General features: G+C 51.2%; 9 protein-coding genes across 9 annotated transcripts; 6 read left to right on the top strand and 3 right to left on the bottom strand.

Moving 5' to 3' along the window:
• Nucleotides 1-3,612: 3,612 nt before the first annotated feature.
• Nucleotides 3,613-6,218, top strand: GAT1 (Sodium- and chloride-dependent GABA transporter 1; the record flags this gene model as incomplete). The annotated part of the gene is made up of 3 exons (XM_064874123.1): nucleotides 3,613-3,923; nucleotides 3,971-4,340; nucleotides 4,395-6,218. 3 exons carry the CDS (start codon nucleotides 3,613-3,615, stop codon nucleotides 6,216-6,218), a joined length of 2,505 nt encoding a protein of 834 aa, XP_064729845.1.
• Nucleotides 6,219-7,717: 1,499 nt separating this feature from the next.
• On the top strand, nucleotides 7,718-8,962 carry SFH5 (Non-classical phosphatidylinositol transfer protein (PITP); the record flags this gene model as incomplete). The annotated part of the gene is made up of 3 exons (XM_064874122.1): nucleotides 7,718-7,843; nucleotides 7,930-8,707; nucleotides 8,757-8,962. 3 exons carry the CDS (start codon nucleotides 7,718-7,720, stop codon nucleotides 8,960-8,962), a joined length of 1,110 nt encoding a protein of 369 aa, XP_064729844.1.
• Nucleotides 8,963-9,566: 604 nt separating this feature from the next.
• PMZ80_005704 (uncharacterized protein) lies at nucleotides 9,567-10,576 on the top strand (the record flags this gene model as incomplete). The annotated part of the gene is made up of 2 exons (XM_064874121.1): nucleotides 9,567-9,600; nucleotides 9,660-10,576. The coding sequence occupies 2 exons, from the start codon at nucleotides 9,567-9,569 to the stop codon at nucleotides 10,574-10,576; spliced, it is 951 nt and encodes a 316-aa protein (XP_064729843.1).
• Nucleotides 10,577-12,020: 1,444 nt separating this feature from the next.
• PMZ80_005703 (uncharacterized protein) lies at nucleotides 12,021-12,788 on the bottom strand (the record flags this gene model as incomplete). The annotated part of the gene is made up of 1 exon (XM_064874120.1): nucleotides 12,021-12,788. One exon carries the CDS (start codon nucleotides 12,786-12,788, stop codon nucleotides 12,021-12,023), a length of 768 nt encoding a protein of 255 aa, XP_064729842.1.
• Nucleotides 12,789-14,233: 1,445 nt separating this feature from the next.
• On the bottom strand, nucleotides 14,234-14,626 carry PMZ80_005702 (uncharacterized protein; the record flags this gene model as incomplete). The annotated part of the gene is made up of 1 exon (XM_064874119.1): nucleotides 14,234-14,626. The coding sequence occupies one exon, from the start codon at nucleotides 14,624-14,626 to the stop codon at nucleotides 14,234-14,236; it is 393 nt and encodes a 130-aa protein (XP_064729841.1).
• An 860-nt stretch (nucleotides 14,627-15,486) lies between these two features.
• On the top strand, nucleotides 15,487-17,538 carry PMZ80_005701 (uncharacterized protein; the record flags this gene model as incomplete). The annotated part of the gene is made up of 1 exon (XM_064874118.1): nucleotides 15,487-17,538. One exon carries the CDS (start codon nucleotides 15,487-15,489, stop codon nucleotides 17,536-17,538), a length of 2,052 nt encoding a protein of 683 aa, XP_064729840.1.
• Nucleotides 17,539-18,403: 865 nt separating this feature from the next.
• On the top strand, nucleotides 18,404-18,979 carry PMZ80_005700 (uncharacterized protein; the record flags this gene model as incomplete). Its single annotated transcript, XM_064874117.1, has 1 exon — nucleotides 18,404-18,979. The coding sequence occupies one exon, from the start codon at nucleotides 18,404-18,406 to the stop codon at nucleotides 18,977-18,979; it is 576 nt and encodes a 191-aa protein (XP_064729839.1).
• A 1,379-nt stretch (nucleotides 18,980-20,358) lies between these two features.
• Nucleotides 20,359-21,528, bottom strand: PMZ80_005699 (uncharacterized protein; the record flags this gene model as incomplete). The annotated part of the gene is made up of 1 exon (XM_064874116.1): nucleotides 20,359-21,528. One exon carries the CDS (start codon nucleotides 21,526-21,528, stop codon nucleotides 20,359-20,361), a length of 1,170 nt encoding a protein of 389 aa, XP_064729838.1.
• A 2,071-nt stretch (nucleotides 21,529-23,599) lies between these two features.
• PMZ80_005698 (uncharacterized protein) lies at nucleotides 23,600-24,237 on the top strand (the record flags this gene model as incomplete). The annotated part of the gene is made up of 2 exons (XM_064874115.1): nucleotides 23,600-24,075; nucleotides 24,126-24,237. The coding sequence occupies 2 exons, from the start codon at nucleotides 23,600-23,602 to the stop codon at nucleotides 24,235-24,237; spliced, it is 588 nt and encodes a 195-aa protein (XP_064729837.1).
• Nucleotides 24,238-24,332: the final 95 nt, after the last annotated feature.

Raw genomic sequence — 24,332 nt, 5'->3', positions numbered from 1 at the left:
AGCACATGCCATTTTGAAGACTCCGGGATCTTCCTATAGCGTGGGGTATGCCTGCACGAACGCTGCTCCTCGAGCTTCGAATTTAAAATGCGCAAGCGCAACACCGGAGCCATTTGAAACCATGAACAATTGTGCTGACACTCTATCAGTTTGACCGCAAGATCGTTTTGGCAGTTATGAGAGAGTTGGTGCTTTACTTGTCAACAGCACGACTCGCGTCGCCGCATGTACACGAATGTACATGCGCCGGCGATATAGCGAGCAACGCCGAAAGGCCGTACGCACATCATGCTCCTTACTGGTGCTAAGTGCCAGCTAGCCTTGGCCAGTCTGGCGCCAGACTCTCCGTACGGACCGCAGTCAGATTGTGTTGGAGTGTATGGCTCCACAACAAGCCATGGAGCAGCCATGGCCTCCGACCCATCGCCGCCCCTCTTGTCGCTTTCGAGCACGAGACCTGCTGCGATGATAACAACAATGTGAGTAGGATGAACATTTTGGTGTAAGGTCATCTGCAGGTGACTCGGTGAGCACGAATAACAGACTTCTCGTAGTATTAACATAGACCACGATATCCTGGTATCTGCATCACAGTAATGAAGTCTAGGGAGATAATTCCAGACAAGCGAAGGTACTTAGGCAAGTGCTTATATTCAGCTATTTCCAACATATCAGCATCTTGTCGAATCATACTCGTATCCGAAGTGAACCTCGCGAGATCGTCTCTGACGTATCTGCCGCATCGTTACTGCGAAGACCTGAAGATCCCTAGATCACCTAGAGTACCTTCGAACAAGTTCATCCGAGCAATGGCATTGAAATACTGCGTGTCTCATCGGGAGATCATTTCTCAGGCTCAAGATGTCGAACCACTAGCGACAGAGCGACAGAGCGTTCGCACCGGAACAGCGGCATAAGGGAACAATCGGCATAAGGGAACAATCGCCACAAGCCGCCGCACTGCAGCATGATGACATCCTCAGAGCAATTGCCAGAAGCGTACTCCGTAGAGTACTGCAAATCGACCGCTGTGGTTCTGGTACGTACGGTTCATGCACCAAGTGCATGCCGGACCAGGTTGATCAGCAACCCATCGTCAACGTGCATGTACCTTCCGCACCCTGGGCAGGGAGGCCACAATGATTATGTTTAGTAACCAATCATATCTGCGACTGGCCCCCAGGCCACGGGAATCCTCGATTGCCAGCAAACGCTTATTCGTGCTCAGTGAGATAGATGATTCGTCAATCGCACAATTGCAGATGCTGGGCAGTCACAACCCGCGTCTTGAATGCCTCCTCCAAGTGCATTCCATCTACCGCGATGGCTACCAGATATGCGAGCCACCGCTGAGCCCTTCTGTCACTCTACCACGATCCTCATGGTCCCGAGTTCTCGCGATAGCTCGAGCTACAAGAGGTGAAAGCACGGTGGAGGCCTCCACTATTTGTGAACTGCTCTGTTATTGGCGCCAAGGTCGCAGTAGCAGAATGGATCGTGGTCCGTTGAGATCCTTGAACTAGAGTAGAGGCCTCGTAGGTATCGGCTGCATGTCAACAAGCATCTGGTATTCCTCCAAAGCGCGGGATGAACGTCGCGTGCAGTCCTGTGATATGTCGCGTGTAAATAATGAGATTGCTAATGAGTAATTCGTTTACAGAAGCAACTCGCTCTGCCTCGTGAATAGACGTCCGAGGTCCCAACGAGGCATCTTCATAAACGCTTCCTTATGGTTAAGCTCGGAACGGCCCCGTTTATCCTACTTGGTCGTTGCGAAGTCAATTCAGATCCGGTTTATGCTATGGTAGCTCCGAGCTTCCACGCAAGGATCCGAAGGACCACGATAGAAGCAGGTTGCTGTTAGTCGGCGCATGGGTCAGGCAGGGCACCATGGTCTAAACCGACGTCTCCAGTAGACTGCGAGCCTACGGGTCACACTACTTTACCAACGGCTGGATAGGCACAGCAGAGTCTGATATTCCTACGCAAGCAACATCCCACGAGATTTTTAGGCGAGAGAGCAACACGCATGCAGCGCACACCAGATCCGTGACTAGATGACAAAGTGTGGCTCGCGGCTAAATTCCTCCCTCTAAACACGTCTCTTGACACTATTTGTGTGCATGAAGTTCGACAAGTTGCTTCATAGTCGTTCTCGCGTGAACAATAATGTACACGCTGTACGGTACTGACTGTATACAACATCTTCTTGCAGGACATAACTATATCTCAACCCATCAGGTGCGGGTTGATGCCGGTCTGCCTGCGAATGCCGGCACCATCAGCCTGGACTGTGCAGTAACACAACAAGCATATCGTGGAATAGTTTTCCAGGACCATGACATCTGGCTACGCTTGCTCGATCATCTTTGAATTGCACAAAGATCAATCTGTACCAAACAGATAGAGCAGCAGTATTCCTCCCTCGTCCGGCACAATGGCTGATTGGCGCCGGGACAGAATAGTAGACTGTCTATACCAGAAGACAATGAAGATATGTAGTGTCCTTCCTGTCAAATATTGTAACTCGAGCTCGTAAGCAGGCATGCAGCGGCTCTAAGTGAAGGTACCCACGACCTTGCTCGTTGTTCGGTGTTGCCAGGCCTGAGTCTCGGCATTTCCTCGACACGCCTTCCTTCTCGTTCTGGAGCCAGTGGTTCTAAGCAAGAAACTCGCATTGGTCAAGTCGAAGCACTAAGCCATTGATGGTTGAGAGTCGTTGACACCATCTCAGCATAGTGACGATTTAGCCTCGCTAGTAGCGCCATCGCGTGCCGAGTTCAACCCACTGTCCTGCCCACGCTGGAGAGCCACTGATTCATGCTGGCAGCCCGAAATAATGCATCGCAGACGATTTCCATGGGCCCTTTCGTCAAGTCTGACCAGCGAGTGCGCATTAGCTGGCGTTTCGGCCAGAATTATCCATTATTTAACGAGTCAAACATGGCGTGCATTATGGTGGCCGAGCTGAACCTTGTCTTGCTCCGTCTCGAAGCAAGCACCAGCACGAATATTGAAATGATCCCACGCTGGGTAATCTCTCATTCGCTCTCGAGAATCGCCCGAGTCCCATGATTTCCACAGTTAGAGCACCACCAACTTGCCCATGGGCCCTGTCCCTCCAGCTCTTGCTTGCCTCTTTGTCCTGTGAACGGTTCGATTTCCCTCAATTCTTCTGTGGCAAACCCACACTTGTTCCCACCCTGACGGAGCACGTTTGGATTGCGCATGCGACTGCAGTGCAGTTGGGACTCGGCTTTTGCTTCTTCACTGCTCACTTCTTTCACGATTATTCGCTACGAACCATATTCCCTGTTGTATGCGAAAATAGTGATGACATCCGATCTTTCTGAGTATCCTATACACGCATAATGAAATTGTAGAGCTTTCAGAGTGGACAAGCTCTCTACTTCATATCCTACAGCAGAATTTGTGTCGAAGGTCATGTCAGGGTTTCATGGCGAGCGAGGGGGAGTAACTGCACTGCGCGCAACGCCCGCCCTACAAACGACACAGGACTTCTCACGCCTGCCGCATGTCCAGAGCTCGGATGCGTTGCAGCGGCATGCGACAGCACGAAAATCTCAATTACCAACACCTACGAAACAATCCATGACCTCGTCAAATCTAGAAAGTCAGCCCGCAACTGCTGACTCTCCTCCCACTATTCCGTTCCCGCCTGCAGATGCAGTAGCTCAAAGTGAGCTGTTGCAAGATACGGTCTTTCCCACCTGGAGAGATGACGGGGCTACGGAAGGGATCGAAACTCCGGAGGAAATGCAAAAGAAGGATCCTCTCGGGACACAAATTTGGAAGCTATACAGCAGGACGAAAACGCGACTACCGAACCAAGAGCGAATGGAAAATCTGACATGGCGGATGATGGCTATGAACTTGAGGCGCCGTGAAAAGGAACAGGCCTTGTATGTCCACACGAAGCCATTTCGAGCTTGTACTAACAAGGTTGCAGAGCTGCTCAGAAGGCCATACCCGCGAAGGTACCCTCCGGCCCGAGTGGCATCGCTCAGCAGCTTCGAAGTTCAATCGACCAAGGCACCTTTGACCAACAGAACGATGTTATGAACATAGACGACTTCATTGTCCCGAGTTCCGTAGCTTCACCTGCAGGCCTGGCAGCTGAGGCCCCAGTTGATAACATGGCCAATCAGAGCAATTCGCATGTTGGTATACCTATTGGAAGAAAGAAGAAGGCCCAACAGCAACTGCCCGCACAGCTGCCGGCGGCTTCGATGCCAAAGCAGATTCAAAATAAAGGGCGGAATGGGGAATTCGACTATGTGCAACGAAGAGTCCGCAAGACGAGCATTGATGAGAGAAGCGTATGTTTCCAGTGCTTGACGTATCCACACAGATATGTGCTAACATCCTAATAGAACCGCAAACGACGAGCGGAATTCTCTCCTCAAGTGCCTCCAACGACTAACGTCAATGAAGCTCCCGATTATTCTCTCGACATGCCAAATCAACATTATCAGCCGCATCCGCTTTCCCAGGGACAGCTGGCCCTCAGCCTGGACACTTACAACATGCCTGATGATCCGATCCTCACCTCAGCTGGGCCTTACACGCAGAACTTTACGTTTTCTCCGGGTGCTTCGCCCATGGTAACACATGGACCCTTCTCAAGCCATTTCAATCAGCAGTCTTTAGCTTCGTCTCTGAATTCGGCTGCCGAGTATTATTCGCCGCCCCATTCAGGCTATCCGTCTGCCGTCTCAACGCCACAACCCATGCAAGATAGCGAGCAGCCCTACTACTTCGGCGATTTGGGCTTAGATCTGCGGCACCAGAGAGGCATTCCGGTTGCGCCACAACGACCAGATGCCATGATGCCGGGCATGAGCGGTAACTTCGGTTTCAACCATCATAGCAACGATCACCTATATGGTTCCTTGACAGGGCAGTCTATGGGCAATTATTCTTTGCAACAGCAGCATGTCGAGCCTCATCGTGTCCTTGACCCCAGCTTTGGCAGACGAGTATCGCCTGGGTTTTCAATGGGCGGGCAAGACAACATGTTCCATTTTGGAGCAGATTCTGACAACGAAGACGAGGATAACCAACTTCTTCTGCAGAACTACAACGAGACAATTGGTGGAGATCCGACCCTCGACCTTAATTCAGGATTACAGTGGGATCCTAGCATTTCTGATCTTCAGAACTTGCAGAAATTGCCACATCAGCCTAAGCAAGTCAGGATAGGTGGTGCCGAGATGATGGGCACATCTTCTGATTGGAATGCTAATGGCTTGCGGACGCACGGATCGTCAATGTCTGTCAGTGACATGCAACGTGGGGACGATCTTCGCAGAGGAAAGGTTCCTAGGACCACATCGACTCCAGCCCTCCATCAGCAAGGACCATCCAGCGTGAACTCGCCAGTGCCATCCGGCTTTTCAAGCAGGGCACCTTCCAGGCCTGGTAGCCCAGGGCCAAAAGGACAAGATGTCAATGGAGTACCAACGACATGCACAAACTGCTTCACGCAAACTACGCCACTCTGGAGACGTAATCCTGAAGGTCATCCTTTGTGCAATGCTTGTGGCCTCTTCCTGAAGCTACATGGCGTGGTTCGACCACTTTCGCTGAAAACAGATGTTATCAAAAAGCGAAATCGTGGCAGTGGAAACACCATCAACATTGGAGGAACCTCTACGAGAGGGTCGAAGAAGCCATCGAGGAAGAACTCAGTCCAACCCACACCAGCCACGACACCGAACTCGGGTCATGCGCTGAGTGACAACAATTCGCACTCGCCTGGTTCTGTCCACGGGTCTGCAGGTTCAGGTTCAGTGGTCACGACTCCTACAAGCATTACAGCGGGCAATACTACCGGCGGAAAACCCGGAGTGGTACCAATCGCTGCAGCACCCCCAAAGCAGCCGATTCAGCCGGCCACGTCCTCACGAACTGTCTCCATAACTCCTAAGCGTCAAAGGAGACAGTCGCGTGTCTCGACGAACAACCTACCGACAATAGCGGCCAACAACAACCAAGGCGATCAGGAAATGCGGGATGCGGATGCTACACCAAGAAATTCGCAAGCTCCCATAACGCGAGCAAGGACGAATAGCTCACTCACTGGCACAACGACCATGGCATCTCTCATGCAAGGCGGGGCCAGTCTGCAACCGAGCAAAACTTCGACCTTGTCTCCCAACAGCCAGGAATGGGAATGGCTGACAATGAGCTTGTGAGCTTGCACCGTGCCGCAAGTGAAGGATTTGCGCGATACGTTTCTCTATGGGTTGACAACACCTCCGTGGCATCCACAAGAAACGCACAGGGATCGACATTTCACGTTGAATCTCAACCTTTCGAAGTTTTTTTGCTTACTGTTTTACGACACGTGATATCATCGCGTCTGTGGAGGTCTAGACCCCCCAGAAGTGCGCATTTTGCTTTTTGGGAATGAAGAGGTGGGATAGAAGGATCTAATGGCGTACGAACAGTCACGAGTCTCCTTGTGGTCGTTTGTACCCTTACAACACATGTTGAGATACCTCGATGATGAAGAGATGGGCTCTAATGAATGAAGACAGGGACGAATATTATGAGGTACATTTCTGCTGCGAAGATCCTGGCGTACATAGACCGGACAATAGATACACGTTGCTGGCTGATTAGCATTATCTGATGCCTGTTCGGCCGACTTCACTCACTGCGTGACATCTTCCACATGCAGGACATTTTACCGGCATTTCGCTTCTCGTACCTGGGTGCTATCTTGCACCCGAGGTTCTGGCTCTTTTAATTTTCACATGTTTTTGATCGCTATGTCAGGTCCCGCTTGAGGTTCGCTCAAATACCGAAATTGGCATGTGCTGCACACTCCATTATTAATTGCTGCTAGTCGTGCAACTCAATGGAGAAAATTTGCGGATACTGTGCAAGCCACAGCCCTGATGTCCGCAGCATGTGCTCGAGGAAGTTCATGGTCCGGACCCTTAATCCTCGTCTGCGAACAGCATCACGTGAGGACCGATTTCGTCGGACATGGACGTTTCGATCTCGGAAACAGACAACGACAAACAGCAAACTCAAAATTTTGTTGCCTCAGCCCGCCGCGGATATCTTCATCATAATCGATTCGACCCTTGCATTGTTGGGCTGCGACGATTTTAGTGCTTTCCGTCCTTCTGGAGAGCTTCTCGACCTTCTTCAAGCTAGTGGTAAGTGCATCCCACGTTCTCGTTCTCCAATGTGGTACTCTACCTGTTGGAACCGAGCTCCATGGTTTCTGCCATTCTACAGTAGAGTTCTTGTACGCAGAGGGCAAATCCGAAACAAGTGTTCGAAGGGAGCATTGTTTTAACACAACTTGGTGTATCCTACATGCCGGTTCAACACCTTGCGCTCGTTACTTATGCGGCAGGGCCGACGGGTATAGACGTGCAGGCCACATCTCGCTGTGGCCTTTGTGCTGGGTCTCGAGACTTGTTTGCTGTGTGCACCTTGCTAGCTTCTATTAATGATCAAAACCTTTGCTAGCTTAACTCACAACACACTTCTATTGCTCGTGCTAACTAAACCATCTTAGCCTAGTTAACCAGCTGAATCTCTCACACTTCCCCAGATCCACTGCTGCGGCTTCGATCCAGCCGGCGCGCCGAAATAGGCCCAGCCCGTACTCAAATCATAGTTCGAGAAGAGTTCCTCGGAGTGCGACCCTGTACCAGAACGATCACCAATGACCATGCCAGGCAACGAAGCCGAGCATGGCACTACTGCTGCCCCGGATAACACCACATTAGGCGCTGAAGTGTCCTCCGTGGTCCCTGATTCGAGTAACACTGCTAGCAAGTCATCCGAGAAGCAAGAGGTAAGGCTACAGTGGTGGGCAAAAACGTGTTCTATGCCACGCAATGACTGAGCGTAAGATACAGTGCTGACCTCTGCTTCGATTAGAGTACACCCGCTGCAACAGGTTTATCCCAGAGTGGCGACGCTGCTGCGATCAGTGCTTCCAATGCCGTTGCAGCCGCGCCAGGGCCTGCTGTAGTTGGAGAACAGACGCCACCGGCAGAAGCAACCAAGACAGGTGCCAAGGACGAGGCCACAGAGGATAAGAAGGAAGCCGATTCGCCGATACAAGCACTATGGGCGTATGCACAAGGCCATGATCACAAGGAAATCTGGGGCGTGAACCTGGCCGACCCGGCAACACATGTGCCGTCGCAAATCATTCTGCAAAAGTACCTCAATGCCAATGATCAAGACCTAGCGAGGGCCAAAGAACAACTCAAGAACACGCTTGATTGGCGAGCCACGAACAAGCCTTCCGAGCTCACCAAGAAGACTTATGCCTCTGACAAGTTCGCTGGACTTGGCTACATCACGAGCTATCCAGCTGAGGGTGCGTCGCCGGACAACAAGGCAGTATTCACGTGGAACATCTATGGCGGCGTCAAGGATATTCAGAAGAGCTTCGGCGATCTTGATGCTTTCATCAACTGGCGAGTGGCCTTGATGGAGGTTGCTATGATAGAGCTGGACTTGTCCAGTGCTACTAAACCCATCACAGCTGACGATGATCCGTACAAAATATATCAGGTCCATGACTACAAACGAATAAGTTTCCTGCGAAGTCCTCCTGCTGTCAGAAGCGCTGCCAAGAAGACCGTCGAGCTTCTTGCAATGGCCTACCCCGAGACATTGAGGGAGAAGTTCTTCGTCAACGTACCAGGTGAGTTGTGAATATCCGCTGCTATGAATCTCTGTACTGACTCTTCAAGCTATCATGGGTTTCATGTACGGAGTGATGAAGCTCTTCGTGGCACCAAAGACGATCAAGAAGTTCCATCCTATGAGCAATGGCAGTCTCCTCGTCCATGAATTCGGCGACAGCAAAGTTACTGGCCTTGGAGAAAAACTGCCAAAAGAGTATGGAGGAAAGGGCGATGAACTCTGCACGGTTGGCAAGCAACTTTCACTCGAATAGACGCAGAGCGCGCCATGACGGAGAAGTAAGGTGTTGGAAAGGCCAACGGCGACCAAGGGCTCGGTATAAGATGTTCCGCCGAATCTCAAGTGGGTGTTCTAACTAGTAGGGTGTTGTGGAAAGGTGCCAGGAGCGACTAGACCAATGTATGGAAAAATGATCAAGTTTGGAGATACCCCATGGTAGCAGTGCCAGTTTTCGATAGAAAATTTCATGTCATCCTCCCCTTTTAAACTGCAGCCCATTGCGATGATGCTGCAGTAGTTGAAACGCACAGCCGTCCGTCCATACAGTGTACACGCCTGTGGCATTGTGGCACGCGACAGGTGGCGTTTTTCACATGTCATCGACAGGCATTATTGATATGACGCAGCCTTCGCGCCTTCTGCACAAGAAAGAAAGAAAGAAATAATTTGACGTCATCGGCAAACGCGCCTTCCTTGCCCCTCTGTAATTGCCTACATCTACAGAGATCGTTCTTCGCAACCAAACATTATCTTCTCCTACAACCAAATACTCATCTGAACTCAAGACCCTTGAATTTAACTCGTATTCCAAAACTCCATCAGTTTATCCATACACTATCACGACCATTACCTTCAACATGTCTGACGCTCCACGAAAAGATTTGTCTTCCAGTAAGTGTTGCCTACCACAACCCCGCAATGGTGAAGTACACCTCTAACATTGACTGCAGAGGCACAAGAGACCTTCACCCCAGACTCCCAGAAGTCAACCCTCGACAAGGCCTCAGAAGGAGTCAGCAACACTGCTGACAGCGTCGCCTCCTCAGCCCAGCCGGGAGACAGCAAGTCCACCTCTCAAAAGCTTTCCGATGAGACTTCCTCCTCTGCACACCAGACTACCACTCAAGCCCAGGGTGCAGCCGGCTCAGCTCAGGAGACTCTCGGCAACCTAGGTCAACAAGCTCAAGCCGGTGGTCAAAACGCCAAAGAGACGGGATCTAGCTATGCTCAGGCCCTTTCAGACAAAGCTGGCTCAGCTGGTCAAAACACCAAGGAGACTGCTTCCAACTATGGTCAGTCAGCTCAAGAGAACGCTGGTGCCGCCAAGCAGAATACTGAAGAGACTGCCTCCAACGTGAGCAAGTCGGCTCAAGACAATGCTCAGAGCGCCAAGGAGACTGCCTCCAGCTACGGCCAGACAGCACAGGAGAAAGCAGACTCAGCTGCTCAGAACACCAAGGAGACTGCATCCAACTATGGTCAAGCAGCTCAGGAAAACGCTGGCGCGGCCAAGCAGAACGTTCAAGAGACAGCCTCCAACGTCAGCAAGTCAGCTCAAGATAATGCTGATGCTGCTAAACAGACCGCATCCGAATACGGCCAGGCAGCTCAAGAGAATGCTGGTGCCGCCAAGCAGAATGTGCAGGAAACCGCCTCCAATGTCAGCCAGCAAGCCCAAGACACTGCCAACAGCGCCAGCGAGACTGTGAGTGCCAATGCACAAGCTGCTCAAGAGCAGGGCAAGTCCTACCTTGAACAGGCTCAAAATATGGCTGCCAACGCCCTCAACACTGCCAGCAACACTGCTGCAGATCTAGCCAACAAGGTTAGCGCTTCTGGTACCGACAGCGGCAGTGCTAGCAAGTAGAGAGTCGCATCCGTTGCTGTTACTGGAGTTGTCGTCGCGGGTGGTGTGGCTGCTGCTACGATGATGAAGTGAGGAGAAAGACCTGGGGTGCAAAGACGCAGTCTTCAGGAATAAACCAGTATGAAAACATGATACCCCTACATGATGTTCAGGAGAAGCGAGCAGAGACTGTTTGGTCTTGGTGGTCTTAGTTGTATTACTATTGCAAGCGAGTATTAGATAGTTCTTACACTTCACAACACGATACCTGCGGATCCCACCACTTCCATCGTGTTCGTTTTACACTTCTGCTCCTCAACTTGTTTTGCAAACAACTTATGGTTTCCATCAATTATTCATGTAGCCTTGCACAAACTCCAGTACATGTGGCAGGCAGCGTAAAGAATATGCATGCAGGCTCTGATGAAACGCCGCTCACATAGACATGATCGCGTCGGCTTAAACGACCAGTCAAGAAGTACACGAAAGGTACCACAATATGCATCGATAAATACCTGATCTTGTCTACAACACATCAAGTGACTGAATGTTCAGCTTTCAACCTGTACTACACAGAATGTACACATCCACTTCACGTATCAATATACCAAGTATCAGGTCGCAATGCTCTGCTCGCGTGGGCTTGAGTGGTACCCGTGCATTATCCTCCTCACCCAATGGTCGGGCATGCAAGCTGCCTGTGAGTTGAAGCTGTGATCGGACGTGTTCTAGCTCTTGTCTCTCTCCCTGTTTCGGATCCTTAGTCTAGGTTTGGATGTTTGTCTGCTTCTCCTTTACCGGTCTATTCTTGTACTGCATGTAGATATTGTGTTCCAGCCATGCTCTTTCGAGATCGTCCCTCCCATGCTGTCCTGTCCTGGCATATCCTATGGTCCGTGGATTTTGTCGTGCTCGGTCTTGATTGTGCTGGAGGGGTGTTGAATGTCGAGCGGGTTGTTGTTGTTGCCACGTTCACCGGATCAGGTGAGTCGGTTGTGACTTAGTCGAGATTTCGTCGGATGAGTTTGCAGGGTGTGCTTAGGGTCAGACGGGAGGAGGTTGAATGATACACCTCAGTTGTGAAAGAATGGAGAGAGGCGGGGAGACATGAAGAGGCCGGTGACAGAGCCGTTTCCGACGAGGTGATGACCGGCCAGCTGTGTGGTGCTGCTGAGGATGTCGAAGGGAGTTGTCATATTCGTAAGGATTCGCATGGATCGTCTTCGAATACGGGTTCCCGGCGGCGAACTGAACGCAGAGGAACAGTGAGGAATGGCGTCTGCTGTTGACAGCCCACCAGTCGCCACGTTCGCCGAGCCTCTCATATCACCCTCAAGGGCACCGTAGACTGCTAGTCAGGTGAGTGGCGACATATCCGCTGAACACCTCAAGCAGTGCCGTCATGGTCTCGGTATCAATTTATTATGCTTAAAATCTGCGTCTCTTGTCCATGCTCCATTCACTCCTACTCCTTCTCCCCAGGCAACCTCACACCCCTCCACTCCCCCTGCTTCACCCCCCTCCACACCTCTGGCTCAAACCACCCAATAAACGCCCTATCCCCAAATCCACCAATCCAATAAACCTGCTCAACCACCATCCTCATCCACACCCCCCTATGCGCCGCATGCTCATCCCCCGGCAACCACATCCTACTATCCCCGTGCACCCCCGTGAAACAACCCACAATCCCCTTCTCTTCCACCTCCTCCCGCGGAATCTCCTCCAACCACCCCACCAGACTTGCGCGGGGCAGATTCGCAGCACTCCACGGCTCAGCACCCGTGAGCTTGACGTATTCGTCCCACCAGCTGATACTCAGACTTACGTTTGAACCTGCGAGCGCATTCCGCGTGCTTGTGGATATTGTCAGGGCGAGCAGGGTGGGGTTCCCTGTTGGTTCTTCGCAGGAGGCGATGTACTCTGGGAGACCGATGGGCGTGTGCGCGACCGCGTGGGGGATGTATGGGGAGGTGATGTTTTGGGGGAAGATTGTGGAGAGGATGCCTGTGGTGGACTTTGCGAGGAGGCGGCGGGCGAGGATGGTGGATTCGTTGCGGGTTGGGATGTTGAGGAGGGATGAGGCTGTTGGGGAGAGATCGAGGGGGGTTTCCGTGAAGGCGAGGTGTGGCGAGGGGGGTTGTGGTTGTGGATTGGCAATGGGTTGTTGGGGAGCTTGGAGGTGGGGGATGGCAGTCGCGAGGAGGGAGTAGAGGGCTGTGGGAAGGTACATCTTGTATGAGTTGTGCGCTGGTAGGAGTGGTGGATGTAGTGGGCGTTGACGAGGTGTTGTTTGCAGCCGCGAGGGAACCACAATCGATGACCGCGGCTCGCGATCTAGCTTTATCAGATAAGATCTATGCTGCTCCACATTCTTCTGTCATCCAATGAGCGGTGATGATACTGCTTCGCGTGGTGTACAAGCGGACAAGCTTGGTGTTGCCCTTTGGGGCCAGAGCATGCGTAGGAACTATACATCACTCCCGGCAATGGCAAGCGGGCTACATGACACTGATCGAGGCATTGACAGCAAGTTACTCGTACAGCAAAACTATCCCCAAGCAGGAAGTAAATTCCTCGAGTCAAACATATATTCAACTCTATCCGCCCGCTACTTCCATTGTTCTCTCAGATTACCATGTTTCAGAGTTCCGCAATCTCCTTCGCTTAACCGTTGACAACAATGCTCACCGACCAGAGAGTTCGCGCCTTGCTGCCTTCGATTGAGGCCTGTGCCATGGCAGACACACCCGCGTCATACCCTCAAAGGTATACACAATCCGTCACAAAGCAACAAGACTTGTGACGAAGCCCTCACCTTCTGACCAAACGTCTTTGCTGGGTAAAGATGTCCCTAATTGCTTGTTTGTATCAATCATGGTTCCTTCTGCATCTATTTCCTTGTTCCTGTGCTGGAATCCGACGGAAATGCAAGGCCTTGCAGCTGTGTATACATAAACGATGGCCCTACTGAGACTCAAACACCTCCGATCTTTGCTCATAGCAAACATGCCTTATCCCCTGAACATGAATTGGAGAAGCTCGCAGCAAACAGAACCCGGGAACAGAAACTCCAATCCAGTCAGAGCGAATATGAGTGCTAGGAGAAGTGGTCGATTCGAACAGGTGAGGCACCACCTTCCAAGCTGCAGCCCTTGGGAAGCTCGTCGCTGACATTCCACAGACTGAACCAGAGCCAGAGTACGATCAGCCTCGACCAACTTCGAACAGTCCTACCATCGTACCTCAACCTCCGAGACCTAGCCAAGCCTCTAGTGGTCTGAACACTTTCGACATCCAAGGAGTCCACATTGTGACCGGTGTACCAATGACACCCACCAACAGTAGAACCACGATTGGCCAAAGCCTCCTGCCTGACATGGACCACGACCAACCTAACACCATCTTCTTGCAGTCCAGCTGTCTTCGGCAATCGCTTGCTGCGGGCTATGCTGCTGTAGACCGACGACAGCGAAGAGGACAAAGCCATGCTTCGCCGACGCTCATAGATATTGGACGTGGCAGATCGAGGGTCGTGGGAGCTGCTTCTGATGACTGGTGGAAATTGTGATAGCTAGAGGCTGATCTTAGGATGAGGCACTTGCCTGGAAATGTTTTGAAACAACCCCAGAGACACTGCTGAATTTCTTGTTGGGCGATGGAGAGTCTTGAGCATCTTCAACCACAACCACAATCCAATTTCGCCTTCCTGATAGCTTCCATGTTATGTTCTCTTCCCCTTTGCCGTTGTGTCAAGATCTCAGCCTTATCTGTATGTGTGACGCCCGTGATTCCAGCTTCAGTCAGGATGTCATTGACCTTCCTCGCCAGCTTCACATCTTTCATGCTCAGTCCTGGTGGAACGTGTGTCGTGCAGGATATTGTGAGCTGGTTGCCGTCGATATGGATATGAGGGTCGTGTTTCAACTCGCTGGACACTGCCTTGATGTGGTCAAGAATCGAGGACATGTCCCGCTCAGACTGCACCCCCACATAACGATGAATCGTATCACCGGATTCATCCAGATCCCAACCTTTGTTGGCGAAGGTATCGATGGCGCTGGCAGGCATTCCTGCGTCAGTAAGCAGTCCTGGCAGAGACGCTAGCAAGTTCTCAACGGCTTTCGGCTTATGAGGGTAACTGGGGCGGATCTCGACAGTCGTGATACCACCATCCCCGCTGGTCAGGTCTAGGTTGACCGTTGGGCTGTACTCTCCCGTGCTTCTCGCCGCTTCGGCCGCCGTCGCATAGCTTCGTGCAAATGCTGAACTTGCACTCGGATGTCTGCTAGCATTATGCTTTCGAGGAGCTCTAAGGCATGATGTGTTGAGGCTCGAGATCGATATCCGTGAAGAGGTCGCATAGGGTAGCACTTGCCATGACCGCGAGAGAGCACGGCTACTTGTTGGCAATCGCCGATTGAGCATTTCTCAGATTAGAAGTGAGCTGTACCACTCATCTTCGATGGGAAGGTGCCGAGGATTCATAGAAGACCGCGTGCCCATTCGAAATTTGCATGGTTTGCACTTCGACTGCTCCATATCGCCAGGAGAGCTTCTTCTCGTCTTCGTGTTGGGCATGCATTTACCAAGAGCACGCTCATCAACTTGACATCAGCGGCAGACATCCAGTTCTGATATTAGTCTCTCCCGAACACTCAGCATTCCTCAAATGCGCAAGCAAGATAATCGATGGTCAGAACAAACGGTGAAGACCTCAGCACAATGCAGCACATGCAGCCGGATCCATATTGCTCAAAAGTCCGCAATGAGAGCATTCTCATTGGTCAGCCTTGCATCCTCCTTGAATGCTAAGCCTCCTGTCAGGTCAACAATGAAACCAGTACTCGTGTGACCACTTCCTATTACTGCAACGATTAACACTGAATTCACAAAGGAATCCAGTGACCACTCTGACCCCAGGACTAACCATGGTACATCAGCAAAACGGCTCAAAGCCAGAATTCACAGATGAACCGCGAATCATACATTCAGCAGGTGAATTGACTGAGCCACCTGACTTGCGTATATTGCACTACAATGATGTGTACCATGTCGATTCGTCCTCCGCGGAGCCCGCTGGTGGCATCGCCCGTTTCCAAACTGTGGTGAACGAATACAGGAACAGCGATAAATTCAACGGTCAACCCAAACTCCTTACTTTCTTCTCGGGGGACGCTTTCAATCCGAGTTTGGAGAGCAGTGTCACAAAAGGTAGTCATATGGTTCCCATCCTCAACAACATAGGTACAGATGTCGCCTGCGTTGGCAATCATGATCTTGACTTCGGTATCCGCCAGTTCCGCCATCTTTCTGGCCAATGCAAATTTCCTTGGCTGTTGGCAAATGTGCTAGACCCTGCTCTGGGTGACAATGTCCCGTTGGGCAATGCAAAGCGGTCTGTGATGCTGGAGTCCTCTAACGGTATCAAAATTGGTGTAATCGGCTTGGTGGAAAGAGAATGGCTGGATACAATTAATTCACTACCACCTAATCTTAACTACAAGTCAGCCTACAAGACAGCGGAGGAGCTCGTTCCGAGCCTTCGAGAACAGGGAGCGGAAATCATTATCGTAGTAGCTCATCAGCGAGAGCCAAATGATAACAAAGTGGCCAAACTGATTCAGCCCGGACTTGTGGATCTTATCCTCGGCGGCCACGACCACCACTATGCCCACAGTATTATCAATGGCTGTCATGTTCTCCGATCGGGTACGGACTTCAAACAGCTCAGCTACATTGAAGCACGCCGGTCGAAAGAACATAAGGGCAAATGGGACTTCAACATTGCCCGACGAGACATCGTTTCCAGCATTAAGGAGGACCCCGGTGCTAAGGAGATAGCTGCTGAGTTGACTGATGCTCTGAAGGCGAAGCTCGACAAGCCCATTGGGCATACCACGGCACCGCTTGATGCTCGCTTTCTGACTGTTCGTCGCATGGAATCGAATATGGGGAATTTCATCTGCGATCTTATGCGGACGAACTATGGAGGAGACTGTACGATCATGGCAGCTGGGACCATACGTGGAGACCAGATATATCCACCAGGTCTAATACGTTTGAGAGACATCATGAACTGGTATGTGGCGTACGCTCGCTCCTCTGATGATCTGCTAACCGGCTGTGCCAGCTTTCCCTTCGAAGACCCTTGTGTTGTCATCATGGCACCTGGCCAAGCAATCCTCGATGCTCTTGAGAATGGAGTTTCTACGTACCCAGCACTGGAAGGTCGCTTCCCACAAGTCAGCAACATAACATTCACCTTCGACCCTTCATTGCCGCCTGGAAAACGCATACCAGATCCTACCAAGAACGTCCTTGTCGGTGACGAGCCACTCGACCTGACCAGAAAATACAAGCTTGTCACAAGAGATTACATGGCCCGCGGCAAAGACGGCTTCGAGTCCCTCCTCGCTAAATCCGAAGGCGGCGAGCTCGAAGAGATAGTTAGCGAAGAAAATGGCATATTGCTTAGCATGTTGCTGAGACAATACTTCATGTCCCTCAAGACTCTCGGTCAATGGAGCAAATGGGGTAGATCCCTGGACCGTCACTGGCAGGGCGTGCATAAGCAATTGCATCGTGTTCAGCCTGTCGTTGAGGGCACACCGAAGACACCGAGTACAGCTGGGCCTGGTGGGATGGATGGAAGTGCTGAGACGCCGCTTTCGCCAATTCAGGCACGCCGCGGGTTGAAGAGAGCATTCACGGTCAAAGACACGAAGGAGGGAAAATATCTTGATGACTCGGATGACGAGGAGGAAACACTTGTGCCAGACCAAAACCATGAAGAGATCGAAGACCACGAGAGGCAGATGAGGATAATGAGGCAGGTCATGAATAAGTGGCAGCGACTTGCGGGTGTCAGCGAGCCTCGAATGTGTGATAACATCCGAGAAGGAGAATTTGAGGTCGAGTGGACGAGAGCTATTGCGCCAAAGGTCGAGGGACGGATCCGGATCGTGGGCGTCAATGCATGAGTTGTAACTCTGCGGGGCTTGACTTATGGGCTCATTCAATGGAGGCCGAATAGGTCAAGTCTTAGGCATATCTCACCAAGCTTTGTTGTGTGTCTGGAGCGCACATCCGAATGATATGGAGGAAGTCATGGTCTCGAGCCCCTTGAGTGGACAGGAAGCAAAATCTCATGTCTCTCGTACCTCTCGGTAAATGCTTCCTCGACCTCCTTGTGCAGTCGCTAGCATTTGTCGCATAGTCTATTTCAGCCAAGCCTAGCCAGTCGATGCTATAAAGCAGTGTATCCGATACACATCGTGAGTAACTTTATTGAGAATCATAAATCGACCACATGCAGAAGCTATTGATGGAAGACCACGAATGAAGTCCACAGGCTCCAATCATGCTTTGCTCACCGGAAACGCACCGCCACAGCAGCAACTTTCAAGTAAGACTCGAGCCTATCACAGGCGCTCCAGCATTGGCGGCTCGGCGGACAGCCGATGAACATGACGCAAATTGGTAAACAAATCGCGATGTCGACCAGCTTCATCCCTGCAACTGCCTCACAAACCTGTTCTTGCATCGCACCTTCTCCTCGTTTCCGGCGACATGATGAACTCCTGCACCAAAAGTCTGAACCCTGTGGGTACGGGGAGAAACATCAAAAAATCTGCAAATACTTGAAGCAAATGAACCGTTGAAACATCCTTTATTCTCTTCGCTCGACCTCTGCAACCGCAACTGATATCAACGACGAACTTCACGCATTCGGTTCATCGACAACTGAGCTCCTCATCTCCATCGTCAGTACTCAGACACGAGATCCAACTTTCACCAGATAACCCCTTCCGATCCTCCCCTCCCCCTCGAACCGCTTAAGCAAAAATGGCAGCAGCAGCAGACCCCAACAAAGTAACCTCCACTGCCGGCGGCACAACAGGAGGCACAGGCCTAGGCGGCATAACAGGCATGCTCCAAGGCGGCGTCACCTCCCTCCTCAACATGGGCACCAACCTTCTAAACAAGGTCGTCCCACCCGAGACACGCGAGAATCTCAAGGAAAAACTCACAAAATTCGCAACCGAGAAACCCTACCTCGCCTCCTTCCTCCTCTCTCAGATCGCAATCAGCGGACTCCCGCTCGCCCTGTTCGTCACGATGACGCTCGCGGTTGCGATATTCGCGATACTGGCGGGGTTGCTGATTGGTCTATTGGGTGCGTTGCTGTTCATTGTTGCTGCGGTGGGATTCGCGCTGGTGATTTTGCTGCCTACGCTGTTTGTTACGACGTTTGCGGCTGTGGGGGTTTGGTTGTGGGGAATGGGAACGTATTATATTATTAAGGCGTTTAATGAGAAGAAGGTGCCTGGGGTGCATATGCCGATGGGCCAGGGAATAAAGGATGCTACGGGGTTGGGTGGTATGTCGAATGGGTCAGCTGAGTCGTCGAAGGAGGAGTAAAGATGAAGCAAATACTCGGGATTCATCTCTTGTGTCATGTGTCGCGTCAAGTGTCGCATTCGGGTCTCCTTGGTGTGAAGGGTGCTGTTCCTGGATATCAGGTGGTGGCTGGTACGACAGAGACACCATGGTGTTCTATGAGCAGTCACTCCTGAAGATCCAATTCAGACGGCCACACACTTCAGCATCCAGAATAGCGAGGTCTGCCAGCATATTCTCACAATATTACTCCGACAGGACCGATGGCTTAGACGGTGTCACATGTTGCATAGCCTTGATACCTTCACGACGGAGCAGCTCAATTATTCCAGCTCGACATCGCAGCAGTCGCAGCTCTCGCATCACCACTGATACCGGCCGCAGCCGTCAAAGCTCGATGCCTCCAGCCTGTGGGCAGCAAAATTTCCCAGCAAGGTGTTCGAGCTTAGACCATAAGATTTTGTCCGGATTCTTGTTGGCATCGACTAAGCACATCTGTCCACCAGACATTAAAACCAGTTTTGCCAGAGAATTGCACGGCATGAGGAATGCGAGGGAAGGCCCTTCAGCCTACAGTACAACTAGTTAGGTCTTGCTAGATGGCCTACGCTACACCAGTGTCATGGCCAAAGCTATAACGTGTGAACAGGGTAGCTAGCGATCAATAGAGTGTACTGTACTATTTGTGTCTAGAACCTCAATGGCTCGATGTGGTTCCCACAACCATTGTTTCATATGCTTAGTCCTGAACTGTTGTCTGTTTCTGCTAAACTGGTTGCAAGACTACCCACTCGTATGTCTGACTTTGAGATGAAATGTAGCACATGCTCTTGCATAGATACCACGAATTGGATATCGCCTCGCTTGATTTATCCGTCTCAGACTCTCTCAGAGCAACACTAGTACACGCTGCAGAAAGTTGTCTGGCAAGTGCCAGAACATCGCAGGGTTGAGGTAGCATGGGTAAGGATATGATGCATGTGTGTATAGGCGTGAGGTTACAATTGAGGTGTACACGCACAGGGATCAAGCATGAACGTGCGAACGACAGGATCAGGCATTGCCAGAGAAGATTCAGGACACGGCGGAAAAAGAAAGTCCAAGACATGTTATGCATCATGGTCGAAGTGAAGTCTATCATGCTTTTGTGAAGCTGCTACCGAGGATGGCGGCAGTAAATCTAGTGCTGAAGACTATTGACTCCCGACAACTGTATCTGGCATAGCCCATATTCGTCTCATCAGCTCATAAATGTGTGATATCGTAATTTCATGGTATCTGAAAGACCTCCTGCTGTTGAGCAGGAATGGCGGGGGTGACGTGCTGCAGTTGTGAACTGTCAATCATATCTTCGGTAGAAGTCTCGGACCGATCTCAATGTTGTAGCCTTAGGCACGTCTTCACTTCTTCTCGGACTGGACGAGCTTGACGCACTCGACGACCTTGGGGAAGAGGGGGTGGTCTTTCTCGAGGCCGCAGAGAGTTGTGGTGGCCTCCTCGGCAGATTGCTCAGACAGGATCTTAGCCAATTCTGCGCTCTCTTCGTCGCCTTCGACGCTCTGGAATCGCATGGCCATCGTGGCACCCTTGAGAAGAGCCTTAACATCGTAGCCTTGTTCAGCAAGCTGCGAGGCAGGACCAATGAATCTTTCCTTTCGGCCAAGCTTTCGGATCGGTGCTCGACCAACTCGTACGGGAACATCCTCCAGAGCTGGGTTCGAGATTCTGTTGATGATGGTGTCAACATAATCTTGTTGTTCCTTCTTGTCAATGCCGTGCTTGCCAGTGACAAGGTGTGCAGTCTCTTCCAGGGCGTCGTTGACCTCCTTCTTGATCTCTGGGTCTGCCATAGCCTCGTGGATTGTCTTGATGCCCTTGTAGTAGCCAAAGTAGGCTGCAGTGGCATGCGAGGTGTTGACGGTGAATAGCTTTCGCTCGATGTATGGTTCGAGGTTGTCGACCCAGTGGATGCCCTTGACGTCTGGGTGCCCGCTCTTGAAGCCGGTCGTCTCAACGCACCACTCGTAGAAAGTCTCGATGACAACATTAAGACCGGCATCAGCTGGCTGGGTTGGGACGATTCTGTCAATAGCAGAGTTGCCGAACTCAGCTCGCTTAGGTAGCTCTGACTTAGTCTCTGCAGACATGTTCTTCTCGTCGACAATAAACTCCTTGAGCTTGTCGGTGGCGTTGATCATGTTCTCACAAGCAATGACTGCGAGAGGCTTGGACATTGTTCGCTTTGCAATGGCATCAGCGATGGGCTTCGCAATGAACTTGAGCACATTTGGGCCAACAGCACAGGTGACGATATCTGCGTTGGCAATAGCATCCACAGCAGCGTCAATGTTGTGTTTTGAGTTGATGGCCTTGTAGTTTGTGATTGTTTTCGTCTTTCTGCCCTCGGCACCAACTTCTGTGATGGTGTAGGACTTGGTATTGTTGATGTCGTCGATCAACTTGTCAACGACATCCACGAAGATGACCTCGTAGCCAGTCTCGTGAAGGAGCTCGGCGATGAAGCCTCGACCGATGTTACCACCGCCGAAATGGACTGCTGAGCCAGGCATCTTGGGATTGTAGACTGCGGTGACTTGAGAAGTGTGAAGGGAGGGGTTCTATCCAATGTCAGTCCTTTTGTTGACCTGCCAGCAATTGCATTGGTACGAACTCTAGATATTTATGATCTGGTATTGCGAAAGAACAGACCAAGATGAGAATTCTTGAGAGGTTTTTGAAGGTCGGTGTGAGATATTTGAGAAGCTTGGTGGTCGTGAAGGAAACTTTCAACAATGGTTAATCCAATGCAGGAAGGTACTACCAGCTGTTGAAGGAAACAAAAAGCAACCACGACCCCGCGTAGAAACACTAATGACGCCTGCCAACACTGCTAGTGCTAGCGCCCGTGCTTCACCAGATCTCGAATCCTCTCGGATCACTGAAAAGTTTCTCACAAATCGTTCATGCTGCACTCGGCAAAGTCATTGCGAAGTTCTCGAGAGCTCTTACTAAGCTTGGAGGACACCAAAGGGTTCAAAGTGTCGGCTCAGATCTTACGTTGCTAGAATTCCATGCCTCAGACCGACCTTTGTTGGGAAAAACCGTGAAAATCCTCTCGTTGTCCGCAGATCATGACTTCTGATTGGTCTTTTACCAGCCCATAAGGCAGCAGTACAGTAATGCTCAAGCGAATCATCCTTGATAGTACTGCCAAGAACTGGCAAATGCTACGTTTGGGACGACGGGAAGGAGTGAGCACAATAATACCTTCTGAATCCAGCTTGCGACAACCACGTGTACCAGCTACCGCTACTGTCAATAGCATTACCAGACCCAGCTTGAACTAATCTTCCATCCATGCTTTGCCGCTCCTGCTACATGCACGAAATTGAAATCAGCGTGTCGTTGCGGCAGGCTTCCTTCACATCAGAATATTAATAACGTGACCATTGTAAGGAACAATATTCTTCAGGTTCAATGGCGGCTTCATTGACCTTCCGCGCGGACCAGCATCTGTTGCAGATCGAAACAGTCACCAGACCTTCCCAAGTCTGTGCTTGGGGCGAGTGAACGGCGCGTCGCGCCGAGGATGTAGAGCAGGCACGCCTAGTCGATCAAAGTGGCTGCTTTGAAGGACAAAGTTGAACATTTTCGAGTGTGCACGAGGCAGAGACAACATGTATGCAATGCCGACAATCCAAACTGTTCCAAACTTGACTCGATTTGCCCAAGATGGATCTGAATTCCAACCCCTGCTGTCTCAGCTCCAAGTTTAACAGACTGCCGCGCAAGGCACGTTTGTAGTCTGGAGATTGCGATGACACACCACACCGCACCAAACGCTGAGCAGCCTCGTCATTGCTGGCATAGGTCCTAAATAGATTTAGTGACATTTGAACTTTTGCGCCGTACTTTTGTGGAAAGTGATGTCGGCATGGCTCTTACTTCCGGAGCCATTTCGACAAACCTGGATGACAGCTGCTCCGTACCCTCCAAACTGTGAGGAATGTCGCCAATATGGGTTTCGCTGCTCTTTCAAAATCGCATCGCCCGAACCCCCAAACACAACCTGGAAGCTCAGTTATCCTTCGCCAATCTCATGCCAAGATTTTAGCCGGAGCTTTTGTCCGGGAAGTGGCGAGATTAGCAAGATTCCAACTTTGATCGTCAGGGAATAATACCAACTTCCAGTTGTTCCTGACGATGACTTTTAAGTTCAAGGCAGATCGTTCCCCGTCGCAGAATCGATGGACTTCCCTGCCTTGGAACAACATTGACTGAATTCAAACAATTGGACCTATCACATATCAGCAAGCTACGCAGGTCGTGGCTGTTGCACGGCCACCGTCATCGTGTCAGGTCAAGATGAATGATAACTTTGAAGTTCAGCCTCTAGAGCACGTCCCAAGACCTACTGTAACTTTTCCAAACACCGTCATCGTGCAACGCCACAAACGGCGCGTTAGGTTTGTTGAGGCTCTAATATCTATAAGCAGGTGGGCGTTCTCCCCAGTGACAGTTTCAAAATATTCCACTCCCATATCCCAGTACTCTAGTCCCCCGTCTATCTCACGTTGCGACCATTACAGTCGAAGATTCCAATCTGTTAACCTCACCAAACTACAACCCCCCTCCCACATCATGAAGTCCGAGTCCTCCATGAAAGGCGGCGTCAGCACCACCAAACCCTCCCTCTACCAACGCATCCGCGCAAATCACACCCTCCAAAAGATCCTCCGAGTCTTCCAATTCCTCTCCTCCGTCATCTCCCTCGGCCTCTTCTCAGCCCGCCTCCACAAGATCATCCGCACCATTCGTCGCGCAAGCGCATCCAATGGCGCCGTCGAAGGTATCCTCGCGGCCGCTGTCGCCTACACCCTCATCTCGATGCTCATGAAGTTCGCTCTCAAGAGAGGCGGCCCGAAGTGGCTTCGATGGATCTGGATCATCTTCGACCTGGCCTTCGTTGGTGGCTTCATTGCTGTCGCGGTCTTGACTAGTCCTGGTAGGGATGGCACGAGTGGCCCATGTCATCGTGTTCGAGGAGTCAGACTCGAGCCGAATGGAACCAATTGCAATTTGCCTTGGGGGACATTCATCCTTGCTATTGTTAGCACGTAAGTTGTGTCTTGTTTCTGTACAAAGGCTTTGCTAACATGTGATCTAGACTTCTACACGCTATCACGGCTGCCTTCAATGAGGCTCGCGACAGTTGGAAGGAGCATCATAAGTCGAGCATGGGCGCCGCCGACTCGAGCATTGGCGTTGGCGACTATTAACAGATGGTCAAGTTACCGAGTCGTTCGAGGTCATCTACAAGCATGGAGTTGGGGCGGGACATACAGAATATGGACAGTGCAATACTGTAATTAGG

This window comes from Knufia obscura, assembly GCF_036327395.1.
Source record: "Knufia obscura strain CCFEE 5817 isolate CBS 148926 chromosome Unknown scaffold_6, whole genome shotgun sequence".
Lineage (NCBI taxonomy): Eukaryota > Fungi > Ascomycota > Eurotiomycetes > Chaetothyriales > Trichomeriaceae > Knufia > Knufia obscura.
This window is presented reverse-complemented; position numbering and strand designations above follow the sequence as displayed.